This window comes from Ursus maritimus (assembly GCF_017311325.1).
Source record: "Ursus maritimus isolate PB19 chromosome X unlocalized genomic scaffold, ASM1731132v1 scaffold_X1, whole genome shotgun sequence".
Lineage (NCBI taxonomy): Eukaryota > Metazoa > Chordata > Mammalia > Carnivora > Ursidae > Ursus > Ursus maritimus.
This window is the reverse complement of record NW_024423319.1, coordinates 65,162,431-65,186,570: the sequence shown is the minus strand read 5'-3', so window position 1 is coordinate 65,186,570 and position 24,140 is coordinate 65,162,431. Positions and strand designations below refer to the sequence as shown.

Here is a 24,140-nt window from a genome sequence, read left to right as displayed (position 1 = left end):
TTTTGTCATCGTTTCTGGAGATTTTCTCTGTTCCTTTCTAGTCTGTGTCAATTTTGGTCTTTCCTTTCTACTCCCTTTAATATTTCTTGCAGGGCTTGTACCCTTGGTCATCCTTTTACTTTGAATCTTTCTTTTAGGAAAAGCCTGGATCCTCTTATAAAGGATTTGCTTGGTTATGTGAAGCCCACTTGGAATAATCTCCCTTTTGATTAATTTAAAGTCAAGTGATTAAGGACCTTAATACGTTTGCAATTTCCTTCACCTTTGCAATATAACCTATCTAAATCAAGAGAGTGATATCCCATTATATTCACAAATTCTGTCCACACTCAAGGAGAAGTGATTATATAGGGCATGTAAAGTATGGGGTAGGGATCCTGAGGACCATTTTAGAATTTTGCCTCTGATAAAAAATAGGTTCAAGACCAAGTTGTGAATGAAGACATGTGTCCACACAAAAACATGCACATGATTGTTCATAGTAGCATTTATTAAATTTTACTCTATTCCTAGTAGCCAAAATAGCCAAAATAGTCTATGAGTGTCAACCACTCAAATGTCCATGAACTGATGACAGGATAAACAAAATATCCATATCCATACAATGGAATAATATTTGTCTATAAAAAGGGATGAAGTTGGGGTGCCTGGGTGGCTCAGTCAGTTAAGTGTCTGCCTTCAGCTCAGGTCATGATCCCAGGGTCCCGGGATTGAGTCCCACATCGGGCTCTCTGTTCAGTGATGAGCCTGCTTCTCCCTCTGCCTCTCCCTCTGCTTGTGCGCACTCTCTCTCTCTGTCTGTCAAATAAATAAATAAAATCTTTTTTAAAAAAGGGATGAAGTATTGATTCATGTCACAATATGGATGAACCTTGAAAACATTATGCTAAATGAAAAAAATCCAAAAGAACATACGTTATATGGTTCTATTTATATCAAATGCCCAGAACAAGGACATTTATAGAGACAGAATGCAGATTTTGCATAAAACTGGGAAGTTTAGGGGTAAATGGTGGAGTGGCTGTTAATGGGAATAGGGTTTTCTTACTGGGGTGATAAAATGTTCTAAAATTGATTATGGTTGCACAACTCTATAAATAAACTAAAATGCATTGAATTGTACACCTTAAATAGGTTAATTTTATATATGTGAATTATATCTCAATAAAGCTGTTAAAAGATCAAACTGTTCCACAAAGGCCCAGCTGACACAGGTGTCCTTTTATCACACTGAGTCACATTTTCTTTGCAACCTACTTCCCCTTCCCCATTTCCTCACTGGGGAAAAAGCCATCCCCCTTTTGTCCTTCCAGTATCATTGTGACTGCAGGGCTGGTCTGAGACTATGAACAACCTGTGGAGCAGGGGTGTTGACAGGTGTTACCTGCTCTGACCTGGCCCACGGGGAGCCCAGGATCACCTGATGAGGGGGCAGCACAGCCAGGGGAGGTGCATGTGTAATACTCAGTCACTGGCTTTAATAAGGAAAGCTCTGCTAAAATGGACTAAAGTATGTGAGGCAACACAATAGGTTTTAGGTTTTTGGCATTTCAACCTGTGGAGAATTTCTATCTGAAACACGTTGCTGTGAGCCCCCCCTCCGCCCCCAGGGCTCCACAATTATCTTTTTAAAAGCTGTTCTGCAGAACTGGGGTAAACCACTAATATTGTCATAATCTAGAGTTCTTTGTATCTCTGTGATTTGTTGACGCTGATACCATATATCCTCTACAATCAAGAGTGTGCCAAAAGGCACTAAGTTAACCTTTCACACTTTAAAACAAACAAACGAAAATGGTTTAGTGATCTCTGTGTTTCCTTACATTATCAAAAATATTTGACAATAGCAACACTTATCTTTCGGAGCCCTAATTATAAACCTCACTTTCCTGTTTCTTTAAGAGGGCTGAGGATGGGCTATATTAGACCTCTAGTATTAAGCTGAACAACCAATTACGTTTCTAAAAACTCTTTCTATCCAGAATCTAAAACACACAAGTTGAAGAATAAGGCATATTAATAGGTGTTGACAATTCTCAAAAAGTAGAGTTAGGCTTTCAACAGTCTGTGGCATTTTTTTTTAAAGTCTGAGTTTGTTGATTTTCAAGTGCTAACTATACAGAATGTTTCTATATGACTCAAATACAACAAACCACCAGCTCTTCACAATCAGCACCGTTCACTGGGACACTCCTGAAGTTTTGATCCTGTCCATCAGATACCCTGTCCATTGTACGCCTGTGTGCCTGATCCCTTGATGTCTGTGCATTGGGAATGCATCGAGAGATGATGTGCATCTGATATCTTCCCATAAAATAAACTGCCAGCAAACTTTCTAACTTGTATTTTAACTGTTGAAAAAGAGATTCAAAACTTTTGTTTAGGTCATGTATAAAGGATGGACTGTATTTCTTATTTTTAGAAACCATTCTTTACATTTCAAATTTTAACAGAAAAGAAAGCCCTGAGGTATTGATAAAGTTCTCCATGTAAATGTGTTCTCTTCTCTCCATGCTGCCAATAAGACAAATCAAAGGCTGTGGGGGGGGAAGTCCTCAAGAATGTGTGTAGACAAGAAAGTAATTTATTTCCAGGTCAAAGTCTCTGTTTCATGGAGCTACCAAACTTTAAAAATAATGTCACATTTTTTTTCTTTGTTATGGAACCCAGAGACTGTAAAAAGAAAAAGAAAGTTTTTGTTGCATTTTTGATGCTGGCACGAGGTTTTTGTACACTTTTTTTTCATATATCTGTGTATAAAAAAATTCTGTCCATTGTTTATGAAATTAGTATTACAGTTTGAGGTAAACAAAAGAATTTGTATTGCTGGATAAACGATTAGCTTATAAATTTAAAAGGTTTCTTTTCCTCAATTTAAAAACTTAAAGTAATGGACCAATAAACCTGTGAAAGATGCTTTCTTTACAAAAAAAAAAAAAGATCAAACTGTAGTATTTGGTAACTTCTTTGAAACTCAGTAACTCATTCTCAACTTCCTCACCTTTAAGTGCATATAATGCCTACCTCACAAGCTCGCTGTGAGGATCAAATGAAATAATTAGGGGGAATTGTTTTATAAACTGCAAAATGGTATCCACATTTTAAAACCATCGTTATGTAGCCTGTAACTTTGCAATCAAGTCAAGATCAACTTCATTTTTTTCAGTCTTTCTTTATAATAGCACTCTAGGGGCACCTGGGTGGCTCAGTCAGTTAAGCTGCTGACTTGGTTTTTGCTTGAGTCATGGTCTCAGGGTCATGGGATTGAGCCCTTCATTGGGCTCTGCGCTGGGCTCAGTCTGCTTGGGATTCTCTCTCTCCTTCTCCCCCTCCCCCTGCTCGCTCTCTCTTTCTCTCTCTCTCAAATAAATAAATAAATAAAATATTTGAAAAAATAGTACTCTATTTATTCTGATAGCTGGATATCAATTCTATATTTCCAAACCAAAACTCTCTAATGCATTTCTTTTCACTCTCAACAGAAATGGAGAACAGTTTCTCAATCCTATCTTTCCTTTCATCTATTTGAAGTCTTCTATTTAAAATTCCTCAAACTTCTCACCCAAAAAGCTAATTCAGTTTCAATTTCTGTAATCTTCTCTCATAAATCCTCATAAATTAAATATTATTGCCCCTCATCTGATCCTTTTATATGTAGGAGATAAACACGGGCTCCAGGCTTAAAAGTAAGATCTACCTTGAGGTTTATCTACAACAAGCAATGTTTAAAGCAAAGGTCAAGGATGATAGGAGATCAGAAACTGGAAGAGACATTTTATTTGATTGAAACTAAAAAAAATCCAGAGATTATAATTCTCTAAGGTTTGAAGTAGCAGATGAAATCACAAAGGTAAAGGTTCACAGACATGTCAATGACATGTTAAAATGCCTGGAATATAATACTAAAGGGAAAGGCTAAATTAAAAAATAGTAGATACAGTATATTTATGTGGAGAAAAATTTTTAAAAATGGAAACAGCTGATCCATCAATTTTTTGATTAGTCTATTACTAAAAGTATAATAGTTCTCTAATATTGTTTTCTGTTTTTTAAATAATAAATATAGTACATATAAAAATGAAAAAATATTCACATATCATGGAAAGTTCATGAAATAAATTATTCTATAGTGTGATTCTGGAGACAGATTATTAATAAGGTTAAGGGAAAAAAAGCAAACCTATGGAATGGGAGAAGACATTTGCAAATAACATATATGATAAAGGATTAGCATCCAAAATATGTAATGAAATTATAAAACTCAACACCCAAAAAATGAATAATCCAATTTAAAAATGGGCAGAAGATATAAACAGACATTTCTCCAAAGAAGATATACAGGTGGCCAACACATAAACGAAAAGATGCTCATCCTCACTTACCATCAGGGAAATGCAAATCAAAACTGTAATGAGATATCACCTCACACCTGTCAGAATGGCTAAAATCAACAAAACAAGAAACCACAGGTGTTGGCAAGGTTGTGGAGTAAAAGGAACCCTCTTGCACTGTTGGTGAAAATGCAAAGTCGTGCAGCCACTGTGGAAAACAGTATGGAGGTTTCTCAAAAAGTTAAATGATCCAGCAATCACATTATTGGGTATTTACCCAAAGAATACAAAAATGCTAATTCAAAGGGACACATGCACCCCTATGTTTATAGCAGCATTATTTATAATAGCCAAATTATAGAAACAACCCACATGTCCATCAATTGATGAATGGATAAAAAAGTGGTATATATATACACAATGGAATATTATTCAGCCATTAAAAAAGAATGAAATCTTGCCATTTGCAATGACATGGAGCTAGAGACTGTAATGCTAAGCAAAATAAGTCACTCAGAGAAAGACGAATACCATATGATTTCACTCATATGTGGAAATTAAGAAACAGAACAAACGTACAGGGGCGCCTGGGTGGCACAGCGGTTAAGCGTCTGCCTTCGGCTCAGGGCGTGATCCCAGCGTTATGGGATCGAGCCCCACATCAGGCTCTTCCGCTATGAGCCTGCTTCTTCCTCTCCCACTCCCCCTGCTTGTGTTCCCTCTCTCGCTGGCTGTCTCTCTCTCTGTCAAATAAATAAATAAAATCTTAAAAAAAAAAAAGAAAGAACAAACGTACAAAGGGGAAAAAAAGAAGCAAAGGAAAAAGCAGACTCTTAACTAAAGAGAACAAACTGATGGTTACCAGAAGGGAGGTGGGTGAGGGGATGGGTTAAATAGGTGATGGGGATTAAACAGTGCACTTGTCGTGATGAGCACAGGGTGATGTATGGAATTGTTGAATCACTGTGTTATACACCTGAAACTAATATAACACTGTATGTTAACTAACTGTAATTTAAATAAAACTTTAAATAAATAAAATAAAATGGAAAACTAAATTTTAATAAAGGGCAAAATTAGTACATGAACTTCAATGACAGCTATGTAAGCGTGTTTTTATAAATATGTGAATAGAGACTGGAAAGAAACATTGAGAAATAAAAATAGCTTTGTATATTAATGGTGATACAGAATTTTTTTTCTTTTCAAAAATTTTATAGTGTTTTTCATTAATAGAATTCTTTTTTTCTTTCTGTTTTTCCTTTTTAAGAGTAAGTAATGCTTGTGGCAAAATGTGGCAAAATTCCCAATTCAGTCTTCTTTCCCATTAATTTACACATATCTCTGCATATATAGAAGGATAAGTCCAGATCCTAATTTTGGACCATTATGGAATTATTGAAGATTGCACTCTTGGTTCTCTTCTTTTTCTCATTTTATCCTTTTTGTGGCTGATGTCATAAAATGACTTCAGCTGTCATGTTTCAATGATTCTCAAATCTTGACTTCCAGCGTAGGTTTTTCTTCTCAGCTTCAGACTTCTAGATCTATCAGCTAACCAAATAATTTCCACCTGCATATACCATAGGTACCTCAAATTCAAAATTTCTATCATCTCTCCACCTCTCAAACCTGGTTCTCCTCATTTCCCACTTTATTTATTTATTGTTTCTTTATTTCCTACTCTAAATAATCATTACTCTAGTCGTACAAATGAAATGCCTTGGCTCCTTCATCTTCCTCACCAGCAACACTAGAGTAATTTGCCTATTCCATCTATTCCACTTTCAGAGTATCTTTTTAAAAAAGATTTTTATTTATTAATTTCAGAGAGAGAAAGCTAGGGTGGGTGGGGGAGGAGCAGAGGGAGAGGATCTCAAGCAGACTCCCCACTGAGTGCAGAGCTCACTGTGGGGCTTGATCTCACAACCCATGAGATCATGACCTGAGCTGAAATCAGGAGTTAGACACTTAACCGACTGAGCCACGCAGGCACTCCCAGAGTATCTTTTTGATCTAGCTTATTTCTTCCATCTCTTTTGCCATTGTCCTAGTGAAGACCATTACCATCTCTCATATGAACTACTGCAATAGCCTCTCCCTGTTTCTAGCATTGTTACCTTTTGCTATAAGCTCCACATTGCTGTCAGAATTACTCTTTTGAAACAGTTTGAATCACATCATTCTTTTTCTCAAAAATATGCCTGCATATTTTAAGTCCAAACACTCAACATGGCTTTTCAAGTTTTCCACAATCTGGCTTTCTGATTCATCTTCTATAAGATCCCTCTACCCATCATCCAATCCTATAATTCTTGTTTGGAACTAAGTCAGTACATTTCACACCTCTTGGCCTTTGTCCCCCACTTTTGTACTTGTCCTCTAGTCATTAAATTCCTAACTTTCAGAGTCTAACTCAAATGTAATTATTTTTATGAAGCTAATCCTATGTGCCTCACTAGAAAGTAACCGTTTTTCCTTTTCTACTGTCACAAAACACTACCTGGGATTTTTTTTTTTTTTTTTTAGCGCTGTTCCAAATTTACTTGCATCAAACTAATTTGTGTTCATGGCAGTGAACTTTACTAGGCTGTAAGCTTCTATAAGACAGAAACAATGTCTTTTTTTTTTTTTTGGTAGTCCGTTCCTTTTTATTTTTTATTTTTTTTATTTTATTAAAAAATTTTTTTATTATATTATGTTAGTCAGCATACTATAAACATACTATAAACCAGCATCCCTGGTTTTTGATGTAAAGTTCGATGATTCATTAGTTGCGTATAACACCCAGTGTACCATGCAATACGTGCCCTCCTCACTACCCATCACCAGCCTATCCCATTCCCCCACCCCCTCCCCTCTGAAGCCCTCAGTTTGTTTCTCAGAGTCCATAGAAACAATGTCTTTATTGATTGTTGTATCCCAGGAAGTATCCCACTGCCTGGAACATTGAAGAGACTGTTTTGAATTGAATTGAATTGAATTGAATTTGGTGCTTGAGACTGATCAGAGTTGGTCACTCCTTGCCCTTTCTCACAACAACTACAGGCCTCAGGAGATGGTTTGTTTATAAAGAAACCTGTATATCAGAGAGCTCTTCTTAACCAGAATGTGTTCTCTTTTCCTTTGACCTGGAAACAAGTTAAGAGTCCAAGTCCCAGGCCCAAATCTCTAAGTATTCCTTTTTCTTTCCACTAGTAAACCTAGACTGAGCACAGGGAGGCCAGTGGAAATAGCAGCAATCCTATCAGTATAGTGAGAAAGACATGATTCATTTATCATCTAGCTGGAGTTTGGAAAGGAATTGAGAAAACCATCTGTCGAAATCTTACCATCAGCAGTACATTGCCCTGGGCAGCCAGCCTGCTGTTAGAGATTAATTATAGGTTGTGTTGTTCTTCTCACAAAGGTTCTTGGGTTAACTTATGGACTATATAAGAAGAATCAGAAAAACCACCACAGACCATGGGATTAACGTTGACTCAAGTGTCAGGAAACTTGAACTCTATTCATTATTCTGCTTCTAACTTGCTATGAAATATTATGTAAATGGATTTCTACCTCTGTGCTTAGTTCCTCTAATCATTTCTTTAAAATCTTTTTCTTTTTAATCTGTAATGTAATCTGTAATTTTTTTAAATGTGTAAAACAGTTTTAATTAAAGATAAGAATTTCATAAAAGGAAAAAATAAAGAATGGTTTGACAGGGGTATTTGGTCTTAGTAAGGCAACACAAAATAGATCCATTATCAAAGATCATTTAATTTTTAAAGATCAATAATACCAAAAGCATGAAGTGAGGTGTAAGAAAAAATTTTTATAAGTACGATTTAATTAAAGCTGTTTATACTTATTCTCTCCTACAGTAGTAAAACATGGATTTTAAAAAGAATGGGTTGAGAAAAACGAGCACACACAGCACATAGGGTTAGAGGACCCAACATGCAAAATCTGTAAGTTAGACTTGGTCATATCTAAAATCCTTTTATGCTGTGACATTGTGTAGGCTGTGACATTGGTAATAAACCCAGCAAAATGGTAGGTGCTCATGAGAAAGCAAGTATGTTTTCCCTCATCTCTTCTATCCAGTGCAGGAATGGAATTCCTACTCTGTGCATTAAAGCAAAAATAAAGGAAATTAAAAGCACACAGATTTAAAAGGAAGAAATACAACAGCCCTCATTGGCATACGACATGCTTTTCTATTTAGAATCTCAAGGAATCTACTGGGGGAAAAGCCTCCTAGAACTAATAAGTGAGCATAGCAAAGTTGCAGAATATATGGTCAATATACAAAGATCAATCATATTTCCAAATTTAAAACACCACAGGATTTATAATAGCTTCAATAAAAAATTAAATATTTAAGCATAAGTCTAACAGAGATCTAAATAACAGATTAATGATATTAGCTTTTTATGGTAGATGGAAAGCTGAATAAAATAGGGTCCCAGCTATTAGAGAACTTGCAATTTAGTAGGGGACAAATATATGTACTCAAATAGGCACTGAGTAGTTTGTGACTATTTCACAAGCAAGGTATTCATAAGAATTTGTATGAACTTTGAGGAGGAAGAGGTTGTATCCAAATAGGAGATTAGGAACCAGAAATTTAATTGCACCTTGAAGGATGGGTAGGATTCAAGTAGATGAAGGAGCAGAATTGTGATAGGAAGAAGGAATGTTATAAACTCAGTACATAAATGGGAAAATAACACAATTTATGTGGGGAACAGTAAGCAGGTCTTACAGAAACATGAAGTTCTAGTAAGGAGTTCTGAAATATAAACTAGAAACAAGCTTTGGGGAGGTATAATGTGCTTTGAGTATCAGCTGGTACAATTTGGATTGCATTCAGTTTAGAATAGGGAGCCAGTAAAAGAAAGCATGTGTTTATAATTGCACTCTTACCAAAGTAACAGGAAATAATGTGAATGCCCTAAGAGGAAGTTCTAGGCTTGCATGGGTAGTAGGCATTTGTAGAAGAGTTGCCTGAATACAGGTTTACAGTGCAGTTGTTACAGTGTCAGTCTCTATGTAAACAGGAGTTGGGGGCTCAGTTTGCCAGGGAATACAGGGGGATTATGAAGCATTACATTTAGAAATTATAAACCCAGAGATAAGTATTTAACTGATTAAGAACCAGAGGGCAAAGCTGGTTGAAACAGGCATGGGGAAAGAAACTCACTTTAGTAAATTTGGAGAGTTAAATTGATCTAAGAAACAGAGGGGTAGATAAGTGAACAAATGGAAAAAATAGTCATGAATTGGAGCAGAAGGGGGTCAGTGGTCAGGCAAGATAGGCTTGCCTGAGGGCCAAAAAATCTTTTATAACTGAATTCCAATGTACATGGACATACTCCTATCCTGTCATTCACCCCAAAACATTACACATTCCAGACATAGTAATCTGTTCAACATCCACTAATCTCACCATTCATTTCAGGTTTTCATGCCTTTGCACATTCATTTTCCATCTTCCCTTAATGTTTGTCCCTTCTTCAGCCATCCCTTCATCCCTCTTCTACCTGGCATATACTACTCCTCCTTTAAAGCCTAGCTCAAATATCACATCCTTGGTGAAACTTTAGGCACAGTTAGAGGCCCCCTTCCTTGTTCAAATCTCTTTTAGAGCATGTTGTATTGTTGCTGTCTTCCTCCCTCATTAAACCTTGATCTCTTTATGAATTGAAATTCTCTTATTTATCCTGTATCCATAGTACTTGACATAATGCCTGGAACATGGTATATAGGAAATTGAATTAATTAATCAATTAACTAATCAATTAACTAGTTCGTTTTTTAAAAAACATGGGTTTCAATCTGCCTCGTTTGAAAGGGAGCTTACTCTAGTCATTGATATTAACTCTCACCATGGATTTTCCCCTGGAGGTGGAGTATGTTATACTCTGTAATCACATTGACTATGAATCATACTGGTTGGTAAAAAATACCAGTGTCTCCAATTTATCAGCTGCAGGGATCAGGTAAGAAATATTTATTTCTTTACCTTGTTGCTCTGGTGAATTCTCAGAAAGTTTAGGTGAAGAATCAGTGGTGGGTGATTTGCAAAACAAAAACAAAAACAAAAACAAAAACATCCAAAAAAACAACAGCTCTGAACAGGTATACATAGGTATGGGTATTCAGTTTCCAGGGCTTTATTTTAGGTCTCTAACTGTTCCATACCACAAGGTCCTTAAGACAGCGATGTTGAAGTAGGAATTCTAAATAATCCAAACCATGAATAACTTCTTTCTTTAATCAGATATGGGCGATAACAATGATAATGATTACCAGAGAGGCTGAGTTTGGCTGGATAATTCCCTGAAGTCTACACGGAGGTTGTGGTATGAATCTTAGGGGCCAGGAAATATTGAGGATAAAAGTGATATTGCATGGAATGGTATCTTCTGCATTGCAGAGGAATGATTTGTTTTTGAGATAAAGCCATACATTGGAAAGGATATTCATTTGTTAAGGTTTTGAGTAACACTTAAGGACTAGTTTAGATATAAATATTAATGTATTCTGTCTGACCATCTGAGAATAATCTACTGAGGGTAACTTTCACCTAGAGGGGAAGAAATAAAGATTTTCAAAATAGAATTAGGAGATGGTGACCTTGGCCTGTAAGGACCTGATTCAGAAGCCATTGGAGAATTCGAGAGACATTTTTGAAAGCCATGAGTGGTGTCTTATAAACTTTTGGTTAAGGTATTGAGCACCACAAAAAAGGGAGTCTTATTACAAAATAAAGAGAGTTCACAATAAAGCCCTAGATATTATGGCACAAGAGGTTGACGTTTTACTTAAGAGTTTTTGAAAGGCCTTTCTGCCTTCTAATTGATTCCCCTACCAAACAGACCATTTCATTTGCCTCTGAATGGAGTTCCGTATTAATTATATTGGAAAAGTTGAAGCTAAGGTTTCATGACATAGACATAGAATGTAGATTTGTTTCCTTAGGTTGAAGTATAAAAAAGTGCAGAGGTATGACTTCAGTACTGTATTAGGCCAAGTGCAAAAACAGAAAATATGTCTACATATGAAAGAGTCTTTCTATAAGGAAGATAATCTTATGTTTGGTATTAATATGAGATAATGATGAATGGGTCTCATCAGCAGTTCTTTGTTGCAGCCCCAAATTTATGGAATAACTTACTCCAAAGCATAAAACATATAACAAATAAATATGAAGATTCAGGCCCTCATTGTTTCTGCTGAGAAGTTAGCTGTTAATCTTACTGACATTTCCCTANNGTGACAGGTGGTTTTCCTCTTGCTGATTTCAAGATTTTCTCCTTGTCTTTAACGTTCAGCATTCTTACTATGATATATCTGTTTGTGGGTCTCTTTGCATTTCTCCTACTTGGAATTTGTTGAGTTTTCTGGATGTGTAGATTATTGTTTTTTCTTTTTAGTAAATTTGAATTTTCAGCCATTCTTTAAGTTTTTCCCCCATCTCTCCTCTCCTTCTTGCACTCTCGTTATGTGTATATTGGTGTGCTCAGTGGTGCCCCACACTACTCTGAGGCTCTGTTCAGTTTTCTTCATTTTTCCCCCCTCTGTTGTTCAGCATGCACAATCTCTATCAACATCTCTTCAAGTTCATTAATTCCTTTTTTCTTCTAGTTTGAATGTACTGTTGAACCTTTATAATGACTTGTATATTTTTAGTCATTGCACTTTTCAACCTCAGAAATCTTATGTTTTTTTAAACGTATTGCATGGTGCACTGGGTGTTATATGCAACTAATGAATCATGGAACTTTACATCAAAAACTAGGGATGTACTGCATGGTGACTAACATAATATAATAAAAAATATTATTAAAAAAGAAATTTTTTTAAAAAAATTTATTTATTTGAGAGAGAGAACAAGTGGGGTGGGGTGGGGAGGAGCAGTGGGAGAGGGAGAAGCAGGCTCCACACCGAGCAGGGAGCCCAATGCGGGACTCGATCCCAGGACCCCAGGATCATGACCTGAGCCAAAGGCAGACACTTAACCGACTGAGCCACCCAGGTGCCCCAGAAATTTTCTATCTCTTTATTGACATTCTCTATTTGATGCAACATAGTCATCATATTCTTCTTTATTTAATCAAGTTTTAGTTCAGTTCTGTGCATATATTTATTATGGCTACTTCTAACTCGTATCTGCTTAATTTAATATCTGGTCACTCTCACAGGCAGTTTTTGTTGCCTGTTTTTTTCCCCCAGTGTTTAGGTCATATTTTCCTGTTTTTTGTTTTGTTTTGTTTTGTTTTTGTTTTTGTTTTGTTGTTTTGTTTTTTGTTTTTGCATGACTTGCAATTTTTTTTGTTGGAAAATGGACATTTTAGGTAATATATTATAGCAACTCTGGGTACTATTACCCCTTCCCTGACTTATTACTGTTATTTCCTTATTTCCTTGTTTAGAGACTGGCTGAGGTGTTTTTAATAAAATACGTTTCCTCCCCGAGACTCTAGTATTAAGTCTCTGATTGTGCTCCTCAGGGAAGCACAGCTTTGGGTACGTCACAATCACCTTAGGATAACAGTAGTTCTGGTAGAGTTCTCTGCCACTTTTTCCCTGACCACGTCCAGCTGTTGAGCTCCTATTGTTTACAACAATGCCTGGGGCATAAATTCTACCACAAACTAATTTAATCAAATTGTGGCTTCTCTGAAGGAACAGTTTCTGAGATCGGTGTATGATTTGTTTCTTAAATCCAGGTGAGCTCCTGCCAGCTGTCTTATTCCCCAGTTCTCTCCAGCATACTTGCTAGCCTGTATTCTATGCTGTATCTTCATTAGATCCACACATTTCCTCCCAAATCCCCTTACCACAATCTCCATTGTTTTTGAGAGCGTTCTTAGGTTTAAACATCTGTATGCTCTGTTGCAAATGAAGTCAATTCCTTGGGGAAAAGATTGAGCGCTGTTTTACAGCCTGCTTCTGCTCCTCTCTCCCCATGCCAAAATCTCTGAGCTGGGGCTGTGAAGCCAGTAGTGGGGACAACGGTGAGCTTCCCTGAGTGACACACTCGCTCTAGGAGCTGATGCTCAGTGGATGGGTGTCAGTAGTCTGACAGTAGTCAGCTTACGTCTCTTGATGTCAGGGGAAGAGCTATCAAAGCTCCAAGACTCCGTGTGTCATGCCCAAGGTAGAGCCTCTATGTCATCATGGATGTTGTACAGAAGGGAGTCCCTACCTCTTGAACATGGTTGTCTAAGACTTGGCCCTAACAATCGGTAGGTGGGGGCAGGATGAGAAATCCTACTTCTCCTGAGGAAAATGCCTTCCAGTTGGGAACTGGGGTGAGAGGGAGTCATGTATTCTCAGCTGCAACAGTCTGGAGTGGAGTGCCCAGTTTGCTGAGGTGGGAAGTGGAGAGAGAAAAAGCAGTCTTGATTCACATACCACAAACTCTAGTATTTGTTTCTTAATTTTTGTAGATTTTCTTGGTTAGATGTTTCTTTATGTGCTGTTTGCTCTTAGGAACATTTCCAGACTTGAACATTTTTTAAAATAATTTTTACTATTTTCACTGGAGAGCAGGTTAGCAGAGCAACTCACACTGCCATGCCAGAAGTGAATTTTTCAAAGTTCTGACTAAACCTCTTCTTTTTTTTTTCTAATCCACTCCCTTGATTTCACCCAGTCTCATGGCTTTAAGTATCAACTATACACCGATGACTCTCAAATTTACATCTGAAAGAACCTTTCCCTCTAAATTTGTGTCATTTAACCAACTTCCTAGTTAACATCTCCACTTGGATATCTAACAGGCATCTCAAACTTGACATGTCCAAAATTGAACTATTGATGTGCCTCATCCTAAAACCTGCTTTTTCACAGTCTTCGCTCTCTCAGTAAATACAAATTCTAATTTCCCCGTTGCTCTGGTCAGAAATCTTGGAGCCATTCTTGACTTCTTTCTTTCTCAGTCCACATCCAATCTCCTGGCAAATATCATAGGCTTTATTCTTAACATATTTCATGATTTCCCCACTTCTCAACCCCTCCAGCCAGGTCCAAGCTACTATGATCTTTTCCCTGGATTGTTGCAGTAGCTTCCTAATTGGTCTCCTTGCATCTAGACTCCACGTGGTTCTTCTCCTTTCTATCTCCTAACATGCCAGAGTGATCCTGTTAAAACCTAAATCATCACATCACTTCTCTGCTTAAAACTATCTGTTATCTACTCATCTCAGAGAGAGTTTATGCTCGTACAATGGCCAAAAAGGCTCCGTAAAATCTGCACATCCCATTCTCAGTTTACTCTGACCTCATCTGATATTACTGTGGCCCCTCATTCTGCTCCATTCTTACTCTGCTCCTAACACACCAACCTCACTTGTACCTTGGAATCTTTGCACTTGTTATTCTCTCGCCAGGAGCACTTCCCTTAGTTATCTTCATAAATTCCTTCCTTTCCTCCTTCAGGTCTTTGTTCTTAAATCTCATGAGGGTTTTTTGGTCACCCCATTTAGATTGCTGCCATGGGACACCTGGGTGACTCAGTTGGTTAATCGTCTGCCTTAGCTCAGGTCATGATACCAGGGTCCTGGGATCCAGCCCCACACTGGGCTCCCTGCTCAGCAGGGAGCCTGCTTCTCCCTCTGCCTGCCGCTCTCCCTGCTTGTGCTCTCTTCCTCTCTCTCTGACAAATAAATAAAATCTTAAAAAAAAAATCTCTGCTCCTGCACATACTACCTGTGTGACAGCGTCAAGTTAATTTCATTACATTTGTTTTATTATCAGTAAAATAACAGATAACAAATAGATAACAAATACAGCCTACCTCCTAAGGTTGTTGAAAGACTTAAGTGAGGTAACTAAAGCATGCTGCGTAGAAAATAAGAGTTTATATTAATATGAATTCTCTTTTGCCTTCTCCCAACTCTACTACTCATGATGTAACTCTAAATTAGTTCCCTAAGTCTCACTTTTCTCACCTGTAAAACAGGTGTGATAATAAAACAGGAATGATAATACTGAGCCTTAATACTCCACAACGTTGAACGAGATAACCTATATATAAGTGCTTTCTAAAGGTACTACGTAGATGTATGTGAAGGATTTCTATTGATACAAGCAATTGGTTTGTTGCTTCCCATAATTTTTAGGGATTATATCAAATTTAGAGCTCACAACCTAAGATGAAATTTACAGTCATCTCAATTACTACAGGAGAATTTTCCAGCTTTTGCTTTATCTGGCTTCATGCCTCCATAAAAAAGTGAGCAAGAGAGCTAAATTCAAATTTGTCAGTTCTGTTATTAGCATTTTTGGTTTAGGTTTCCATGCTGCTTAATATTGTCTTTTGGTTTTCAAAGACCCATACTATCCATGACCTCTACCACCACGGAGAATTTCAAGATCTTCACTCATTTCTCTATGTATCTGTTCTAGCACATAGCAAAATGCCTGGCAAAGAGTAAGGGCTCAAGTAGTATTTGTTACCTGAATGATTTCATGGTTCTGTCGGTTTGTGTGAAGAAGGCTGCATTTGAAGTCAAAAGACTGGGGTTTCTGTCTTGGCTCTGCTTCTTTTTGGTTGTGTGACCTTGGGCAAGTCACTTTAGGAAAAAGAATCACACAGATAAGATCGCTAAAGGGCGCTTGGTAAACTGCAAGCTTTTTTTAAAAATATTTTTTTATTATATTATGTTAGTCACCATACAGTACATCCCTGGTTTTTGATGTAAAGTTCGATCATTCATTAGTTGCGTATAACACCCAGTGCACCATGCAATACGTGCCCTCCTTACTACCCATCACCAGCCTATCCCATTCCCCTATCCCCCTCCCCTCTGAAGCCCTCAGTTTGTTTCTCAGAGTCCATAGTCTCTCATGCTTCATTCCCCCTTCTGATTAGCCCCCCTTTCTTTATTCCTTTCTTCCCCTACCGATCTTCCTAGTTCTTATGTTCCATGGATGAGAGAAACCATATGATAATTGGCTTTCTCTGCTTGACTTATTTCACTTAGCATTATCTCCTCCAGTGCCGTCCATGTTGCAGCAAATGTTGAGAAATCATTCTTTTTGATAGCTGAATAATATTCCATTGTATATATATGGACCACAACTTCTTAATCCATTCATCTGTTGAAGGGCATCTTGGCTCCTTCCACAATTTAGCTATTGTGGACAGATGCAAGCTTTTTTTTGAAAATAAATGAGAGAATGTATAGAAGCGTTTTGTAAATTACAAAGCACCAAATTTTAGGTGTTATTATGATTACTCATTAATGAATTGTGCTTTAATAGCATCTTAAATAACTAGATACATAGATTTGCTAACGATTATTGGTTAATATAGGTAAGTGTATGTATGGATATTTCCTGTAAGAGTGAAAACACAAGACACATTAGCAATTGTACCGTCCTAATTCATATTCTGTGGCATTGAGAACAAAGCCATTTAGAAACTAGACAAAAATGACTACAGTACAGTTTTAGTCCTGGAATATCTCATGACACCATTTTAAATTTATCACTTCCCTTAAATTACTGGTAATGAAACAGTACTGTACTACAGTGTTTTCCTTTAGCGTGTCCATTGACTAAATAGCCAGATTTGTTTTTTAAACCCAGGGACCCTTTGAACTACATTCAGTACTAGGTGGAAAAATGCACAAGCTTTCAGAAGTGACTGGGATTACAATTCTAGGCTGCAATTCTTATCATCCAATCAAATTTAAACTCTCTATAATTATAGCTAATGGTGTACTGACCTAGAGGGTCAGGAACAAAGCAGGGAAAATAGGAGTGAAACAAAGGAATAAAAATACCATTAATACCAATACAAAAACAACAAACAAACAAACAAATCGAAAACAGAGAGCCAGATCAAGGTTCAAGTCCCACCAAAGGCCTGGATATTCCTGGTATCTGCTACTCATGTTACTCTGAATCTCTCATGTGTTGCTTATGTGCCTCTGTGGAAAAGGGAATTTTAAGAATTGGTTTTTTGGAAGGCAAAATAGAATTATTGAATGTCAAAATTGGAAGAACATTTAGGAGTCAAATAGCTAATGCATCTCACTTATTGATGGGGAAAGGCAAGTCCAGAGAGGGAAAGGGACGTGTTAAATGCTGCTCAATATTTTTTTAGCAGAATTCGCAGGTTTCTTACTTTCACGTTACAGCTCTTTAAAAAGGAAGCCTGTAAATCACTTTCTTACAGCGTGCCATTACAAAAATATCATAATTGCTGGGTTGCTTGTTAAAAACAAAGATTCTTTCATCCTTTCTCAGATCTACTGGATCAGAATCTAAAAGGTAGGCCATGAGAACCTGCATTTTAACAAGCTCTCCAATTGTGCTAATACACACTGGTGTTGAAAAGTACTGCTGCCTAGACATTCTTTCTCAAAAGAATCAAAAAGTGTCTTTCCAAGTACTTAAAATAAACAAAGCGGTCGTGGATCTGAAATGCTGTCAGAATCCCCATGGTAACCGTTCAGTGTAGGTCTCAACGAATAAAGACAAGGAAAAGTCTAGTGGTCAAGCACACTTGGGAAGCTGCAGTTTGTAAAACAGTCTAGTAGACGGCGGGCTCTTCAGCAGCTTACCAGGCATTTTTTACTTCCCCTTTTGGTTACACAGACACACTAACTGAAGATGCAGTTATTGAAGTATAATCTCTCTGCCAAGACACAAGTCTAAAACCAGTGGGCCTTATATATGTAATCCTTTTATCACTCTCCACCCCTAGATTTTCCTGGCTGTACCACGCACCCAAAGTTTTGCATGCAGAACCCCTAAGGGCTCCCGGAAGACCCTGCAACCAACCATCCCTGGCCTCAACCCGTCCGCCCGGCTAACCTGTGGGAACCCACGCAGCGGGGGACTCCAAGGGTTACAAGCATTTCGCTGGAGAGTGACAGGGCGAGAAGCCAATAGTATCTAGGCAGGCCGGACGTCCGGTGTGGGCGGGGCAGGGACGTAACGCGCCAAGGGGGACCTCCGGAGTCCTAGGGGTGAGAGGGGCAATCCAGGTGAAGAGTTTGTTAGCGTCCGGGGCGAACGGGAGAGCTAATGAGTTTCGGCCCCTTCCTTCTGCTCTGATTTAGCCTTAGGGGTCGGTAGCTGCAGGGACGGCCCGGGGCCTGGTGTTTGGCCATGGACTTACGGTGTTCGGACTCCACGCCTTGTCACGACCAGAAAGCAAACTCTGTGTCTACTCCAAGCTCCGAGCCGCTGAGACCTGGCGACCTGATCTCAGACCAAGCCGGGGGAAACAGCGCCTCCAAGTCCAAGCCGACTGTCCTCGCAGGCCATGCTCCTTCTAGCGTACCGGCTGAGCTGGAGCCTCAGGCGTGCGGCGTGGCCGGCCTCAACTCCGAGAGCAGCGGTGGCAGTGGCAACTGTGACGCATCAACCGGCGAATCCCTCCTGGGGGACCGCGAAGTCTCCCAGCAGATCGGGACGCAGCTTAAACTGCTGCCTATGAATGATCAGATCCGGGAGCTGCAGACCATCATCCGGGACAAGTGAGCCGAGATCAGAAGGGGAAAGGGACGTGGAGGGTGTCACAAGGCGGGGGGTAGGGGATATGGGGCAGGGATTGAGAGTAAAAGGGCTGCGGGCTAAAGTTTTTGGCTCTGGGAAACTGTGGAGATAGGGCAGGGCAGGGTGTCACGTGACTCAGGCCTCCAACCCTGTCTTTCCTAGTTCCTGTGTTCAGCATGGCCCTCTAAATCCCGGGCTCCGTCTGTGTGTCTTCTGAGCGAATACTAATCCTCAGCGGTTCCTGGCTGTAAACGCGCCTACGCTATCTGTCCAGTGCCGGTCTATAACCCAGAAATGGTTGCTACCCAAGGTTATGCTCTACCACAGATCACCTCAGGCTTACAAATAGAAATAAAGCAATTTCAAGGGAATTCTGTTGTGCTCAACAAGTTCTCTAACCGTTTGCTGTTTGCTACTGCAAATGTGTCATTTTCCCTAAGGTCTTTTAGTCTTGGAGTTTCGGTTTTGTTGGTTACGTGGAAGCTTATCATTCAACTCTTCCCAGGATTCATATTTGTAAAGTTGCAGAAACTTTAATGTCTCCTGTAGAGTTAATGGAGCAAAGGGAAGCTAAAGGAATCTTTGGCGCCCCTCCTAATCCCACAAATCAAGATAGCCAAAAAAGTAATGTTAAAATGCTATCTTGAGGAGATCTCAAAACTCATGTTGTAGGTGGGGTTTTTCAAGGGAAATACGTACCATGATTAACTAAGCTGGTTTCTGTATTGGCAGCACCTTAAATGAGTAGCTACTGCATGTCAAAGCACTCGTTTTTCAGTGGGTGGCTTAATCTTTTAAAATGGCTGCTGGGTAAAGATGACATTCTCTAAATCATACTGTAGTAACTTTTTCTTCATACTATTGTTAATAGGCTCCCAATTTGTTTCCTTGCCTTCAGTTTTTCTGCCTTCCACATACTCCCACACATTACTGAACAATCTTAATATAGAGCTTTGATTAGGTAACTACCCTCCTCATCAGCCTTCCTTGGCATCTTAAAGCCTATCAATTGAAGTCCAGGATCCTGACCTTGACATTAAGGCCTCTCTTCGTGGTTCCTAAGAAGTATTCTGAAACATCCCTGATTCTGCTGTCCTCTGAAATTCTCTTTACTCCTTCCTTTACTCCTCTGCATTTTCATATCCTACCTATTCTTCAAGATCAAACCCAGCGTTAAATGTCCACTTCTGTCAAGAAGCTTTCCTTTAATCATACTTCCTTACTGCTCTTCCCTGGCTTTTTAAATGCGAGATTCACTTTCTGTTTTGTATGTTGTTATCTGTGTATCAGTGTTGTCTCACCTATTAGATGTAATGAATCAATATTGAAAACTACTGTGGTCATATGATACAATAGGTGGAAATAGTGATCTTAAGAAGTAGGAGGCATAGGTCTGATATTTGCAGTAGGGGAAGCTGAAATGAAACGCATCTGTAGAACAAAGAAAAGAGGATGATGATTCTTGTTTGTGTATATCAGGAGTTACTTACCTTGAGTCTTGGACGCCACTGCACCCGTAGATGGGTTTCAGGGCCTTGGTGAACCATCAGAAACTATTTGGGAAGTATTATTCATTATGTGTATTTATTTATTTATTTATAATTTTTATTTTGTTGTATTAGTCAACATACAGTACATCCCCAGTTTTTGAGGCAATGTTCCATGATTCATTATTTGCGTGTAACACCGAGTGCACCTGGCAATATGTGCCCTCCTTAATACCCATCACTGGCCTATCCCAATCCCCCACACCCCTCCCCTCTGAAGCCCTCAGTTTGTTTCCCAGAGTCCACAGTCTCTCATGGTTCATTTCGGCTTCTGTTTACCCCCCTTCATTCTTCCCTTCCTTTTCCTACCGATCTTCCTATTTCTTATGTGCCATAAACTAGTGAAACCATATGATAATTGTCTTTCTCTGCTTGACTTATTTCACTAAGCATTATCTCCTCCAGTCCCGTCCATGTTGCTGCAAATGTTGTGTAATCGTTCTTTCTGATGACTAATATTCCATTGTGTATATGGACCACATCTTCTTAATCCAGTCATCTGTTGAAGGGCATCTCAGCTCCTTCCACAATTTAGCTATTGTGGACAATGCTGCTATGAACATTGGGGTGCATATGGCCCTTCTCTTCACTACGTCTGTATATTTGGGGTAAATACCCAGTAGTGCAATTGCTGGATCCTAGGGTAGCTCAATTTTTAACTTTTTAATGGACCTCCACACTGTTTTCCAAAGTGGCTTACATTCCCACCAACAGTGTAAGAGGGATCCCCTTTCTCCACATCACCTCCAACGTTTGTTGTTTCCTGCCTTGTCAATTATTGCCATCCTAACTGGCGTAAGTGGTATCTCAATGTGGTCTTGATATGAATTTCCCTGATGGCTAATGATTCTGAACATTTTTTCATGTGTCTCTTAGCCATTTGTATGTCTTCATTGCAAAAGTGTCTGTTCATATCTTCTGCCCATTTTTTTATTTCTTCATTTGTTTCTTGTGTATTGAGTTTGAGAAGTTCTTTGTAGATCTTGGATACCAGTCTTTTATCTGTAGTGTCATTTGCAAATATCTCCTCCCATTCCATGAGCTGCCTCTTAGTTTTTTTGACTGTTTCCTTGGCTGTGCAAAAGCTTTTGATCTTGATGAAGTCCCACAGGTTCATGTTTTCTTTTGTTTCTCTTGCCTTTGGAGATGTGTCATGAAAAAAGTTGCTGTGGCCGATGTCAAAGAGGTTGCTGCCTATGTTCTCCTCTAGGATTTTGATGGATTCCTGTCTCACATCGAGGTCTTTCATCCATTTGGAGTTTATCTTTGTGCATGGTGTGCGAGAGTGGTCAAGTTTCATTCTTTTGCATGTAGCTATCCAATTTTCCCAGCACCATTTATTGAAGAGACTGTCTTTTTTCCACTGTATGTATTTTCCTGCTTTGTCAAAGATTAGTTGCCCAAAGAGCCGAGGGTCCATTTCTGGGTTCTCTATTCTGTTCCATTGGTCTATGTGTCTGTTTTTGTGCCAGTACCACGCTGTCTTTGTGATCACAGCTTTGTAGTACAGCTCGAAATCCGGCAATGTGATGCCCCCAGCTTTGTTTTTCCTTTTCAACAGTTCCTTGGCCATTTGGGGCCTTTTCTGGTTCCACGCAAATTTAAGGGCTGTTTGTTCCAGTTCTTTGAAAAATGTCATTAGTATTTTGATCGGGATAGCATTGAAAGTGTAGATTGCGCTGGGTAGCATAGACATTTTAACTATGTTTATTCTTCTGATCCATGGGCATGGAATATTTTTCCATCTTTTTGTGTCTCTTCAATGTCTTTCAAGACTGATTTGTAGTTCCTAGAATATAGATCCTTTATGTCTCTGGTTAAGTTAATTCCGAGATAACATATGATTTTTGGTGCTATTGTAAATGGAATGGACTCTAATTCTTTCTTCAGTCTCATTGTTCGTGTATAGATGCAACTGATTTCTGAGCATTGATTTTGTATCCCGCCACATAACTGAATTGCTCTATAAGTTCTAGTAGTTTGGGGGTGGATTCTTTTGGGTTTTCCATGTAGAGTATCATGTCATCTGCGAAGAGAGACAGTTTGACTTCTTGCTGATTTTGGATACCTTTATCCCTTTTGTTGTCTGATTGTTGCAAGGACTTCTAGTACTATGTTGAATGATAATGGCGAGAGGCATCCTTGTCGTGTTCTGATCTTAAGGAAAGGTCAGCTTTTCCTGGCTGAGAATGATATTCGCCGTAGGCTACAGATGGTCTTTATGAAATTGAGGAATGTACCCTCTATCCCTATACTCTGGAGTGTTTTAATCAGGAAAGGATGTTGTATTTTTGTCAAATGCTTTTTTCTGCATCAATTGAGAGGCTCATATGGTTCTTGACTCTTTTCTTGTTGATATGATCTATCACACTGATCGATTTGCAAATGTTGAACCACCCTTTCATCCCAGGGATGATATTCCCACTTGGTCTTGATGGATAACTTTTTAATGTACTGTTGATCCTATTAGCTAGATCTTGTTGAGAATTTTTGGCATCCATATTCATCAGGGATATTGGTCTGTAATTTCCTTTGAGGGGGTCTTTGCCTGGTTTGGGGATCAAGGTAATACCTCATAGAATGAGTTTGGTAGTATTCCTTCTGTTTCTATTTTTTGAAACAGCTTCAGGAGAATAGGTATTATTTCTTCTTTGAATGTTTGGTGAAATCCCCGGGAATCCGTCAGGCCCTGAGTCTTGTTTTTGGGGAGGCTTGATCACTGCTTCAATCTCTTCATAATTAATTGTCTGTTTAAATAATCAACTTCTTCCTGTTTCAGTCTTGGTAGTTTATAGGTTTCCAAGAAGGCATCCATTTCTTCCAGGTTGTTTAACTTATTGGCATTAAGTTGTTGATAAAAGTCTCTAATGATCTTTCCTATTTCCTTGGTGTTGGTCGTGATCTCTCCCCCTCCATTCATAATTTTATTAATTTGGGTCCTTTCTCTATTCTTTTGTATAAGTCTGGCCAGTGGCTTATCAATCTTATTTATTCTTTCGAAGAACCAGCTTCTAGTTCTGTTGATCTGCTCTACTGTGCTCCTGGTTTCTAATTCATTGATCTCTGCTGTAATCTTGATCAACTGCCTTCTCGTGTGTGGGTTAAGCCTGTTCTTTTGTTCCAGCTCCAGCTTCTTAAGGTGAGAATATAAAAACTGCATTTTAGATTTTTCTGTTCTTTTGAGTGAGTCTTGGATGGCTATGTTTTTACCCCTTAGGACTACCCATAGGTTTTGGACCGATGTGTTTTCGTTTTCATTGGTCTCCAAAAATTGTTTAAACTGATTTTTAATTTCCTGGTTTACCAAATCATTCTTGAGCAGGATGGTTTTTAGTTTCCAAGGGTTTGAGTTTCTTCCAGATTTTTCCTTGTGATTCAGTTCCAGTTTCAAAGCATTGTGGTCTGAGAATATGCAGGGAATAATCCCAATCTTTTGGTATCGGTTGAGACCTGTTTTGTGACCCAGTATATGGTCTGTTCTGGAGAAAGTTCCATGTGCATTCGAAAAGAATGAGTATTCTGTTGTTCTGGGGTGTAGTGTTCAATATATATCTATGAGGTCCATCTGGTCTAGTATGTCATTCAAAGCTCTTGTTTCTTTGTTGATTTTCTGCTTAGGTGATCTGTCTATTGCTGAGTGTGGAGTGTTGAGGTCCCCTACTATTATCGTATTATTACCTATATGTCTCTTTATTCTGGTTAAGAGTTGGCTTGTGTATCTAGCTGCTCCCCTGTTGGGGGCATAGATATTTAT

At 38.7% G+C, this 24,140-nt stretch overlaps 1 protein-coding gene and 1 long non-coding RNA gene across 4 annotated transcripts in view; one reads left to right on the top strand and one right to left on the bottom strand.

Annotated features, from left to right (window-relative positions):
* Window positions 1-757: 757 nt before the first annotated feature.
* On the bottom strand, window positions 758-18,234 carry LOC121102766. The gene is made up of 3 exons (XR_005834882.1): window positions 18,153-18,234; window positions 15,786-15,901; window positions 758-798 (listed from the first exon to the last, which is right to left on the bottom strand). It is a non-coding gene; the product is annotated as an uncharacterized LOC121102766 (long non-coding RNA).
* Window positions 18,235-18,259: 25 nt separating this feature from the next.
* UPRT (uracil phosphoribosyltransferase homolog) overlaps window positions 18,260-24,140 on the top strand; it is a 37,785-nt gene continuing 31,904 nt past the window's right edge. The window contains exon 1 of one of the 3 annotated variants that reach the window (XM_040630505.1): window positions 18,260-18,820. In XM_040630505.1, coding sequence (XP_040486439.1) covers window positions 18,450-18,820 — 371 coding nt within the window. In that variant the 5' untranslated portion in view covers window positions 18,260-18,449. The remainder of the gene's footprint in view (window positions 18,821-24,140) is intronic. The other 2 variants (XM_008703060.2, XM_008703061.2) reach the window with 2 other exon arrangements.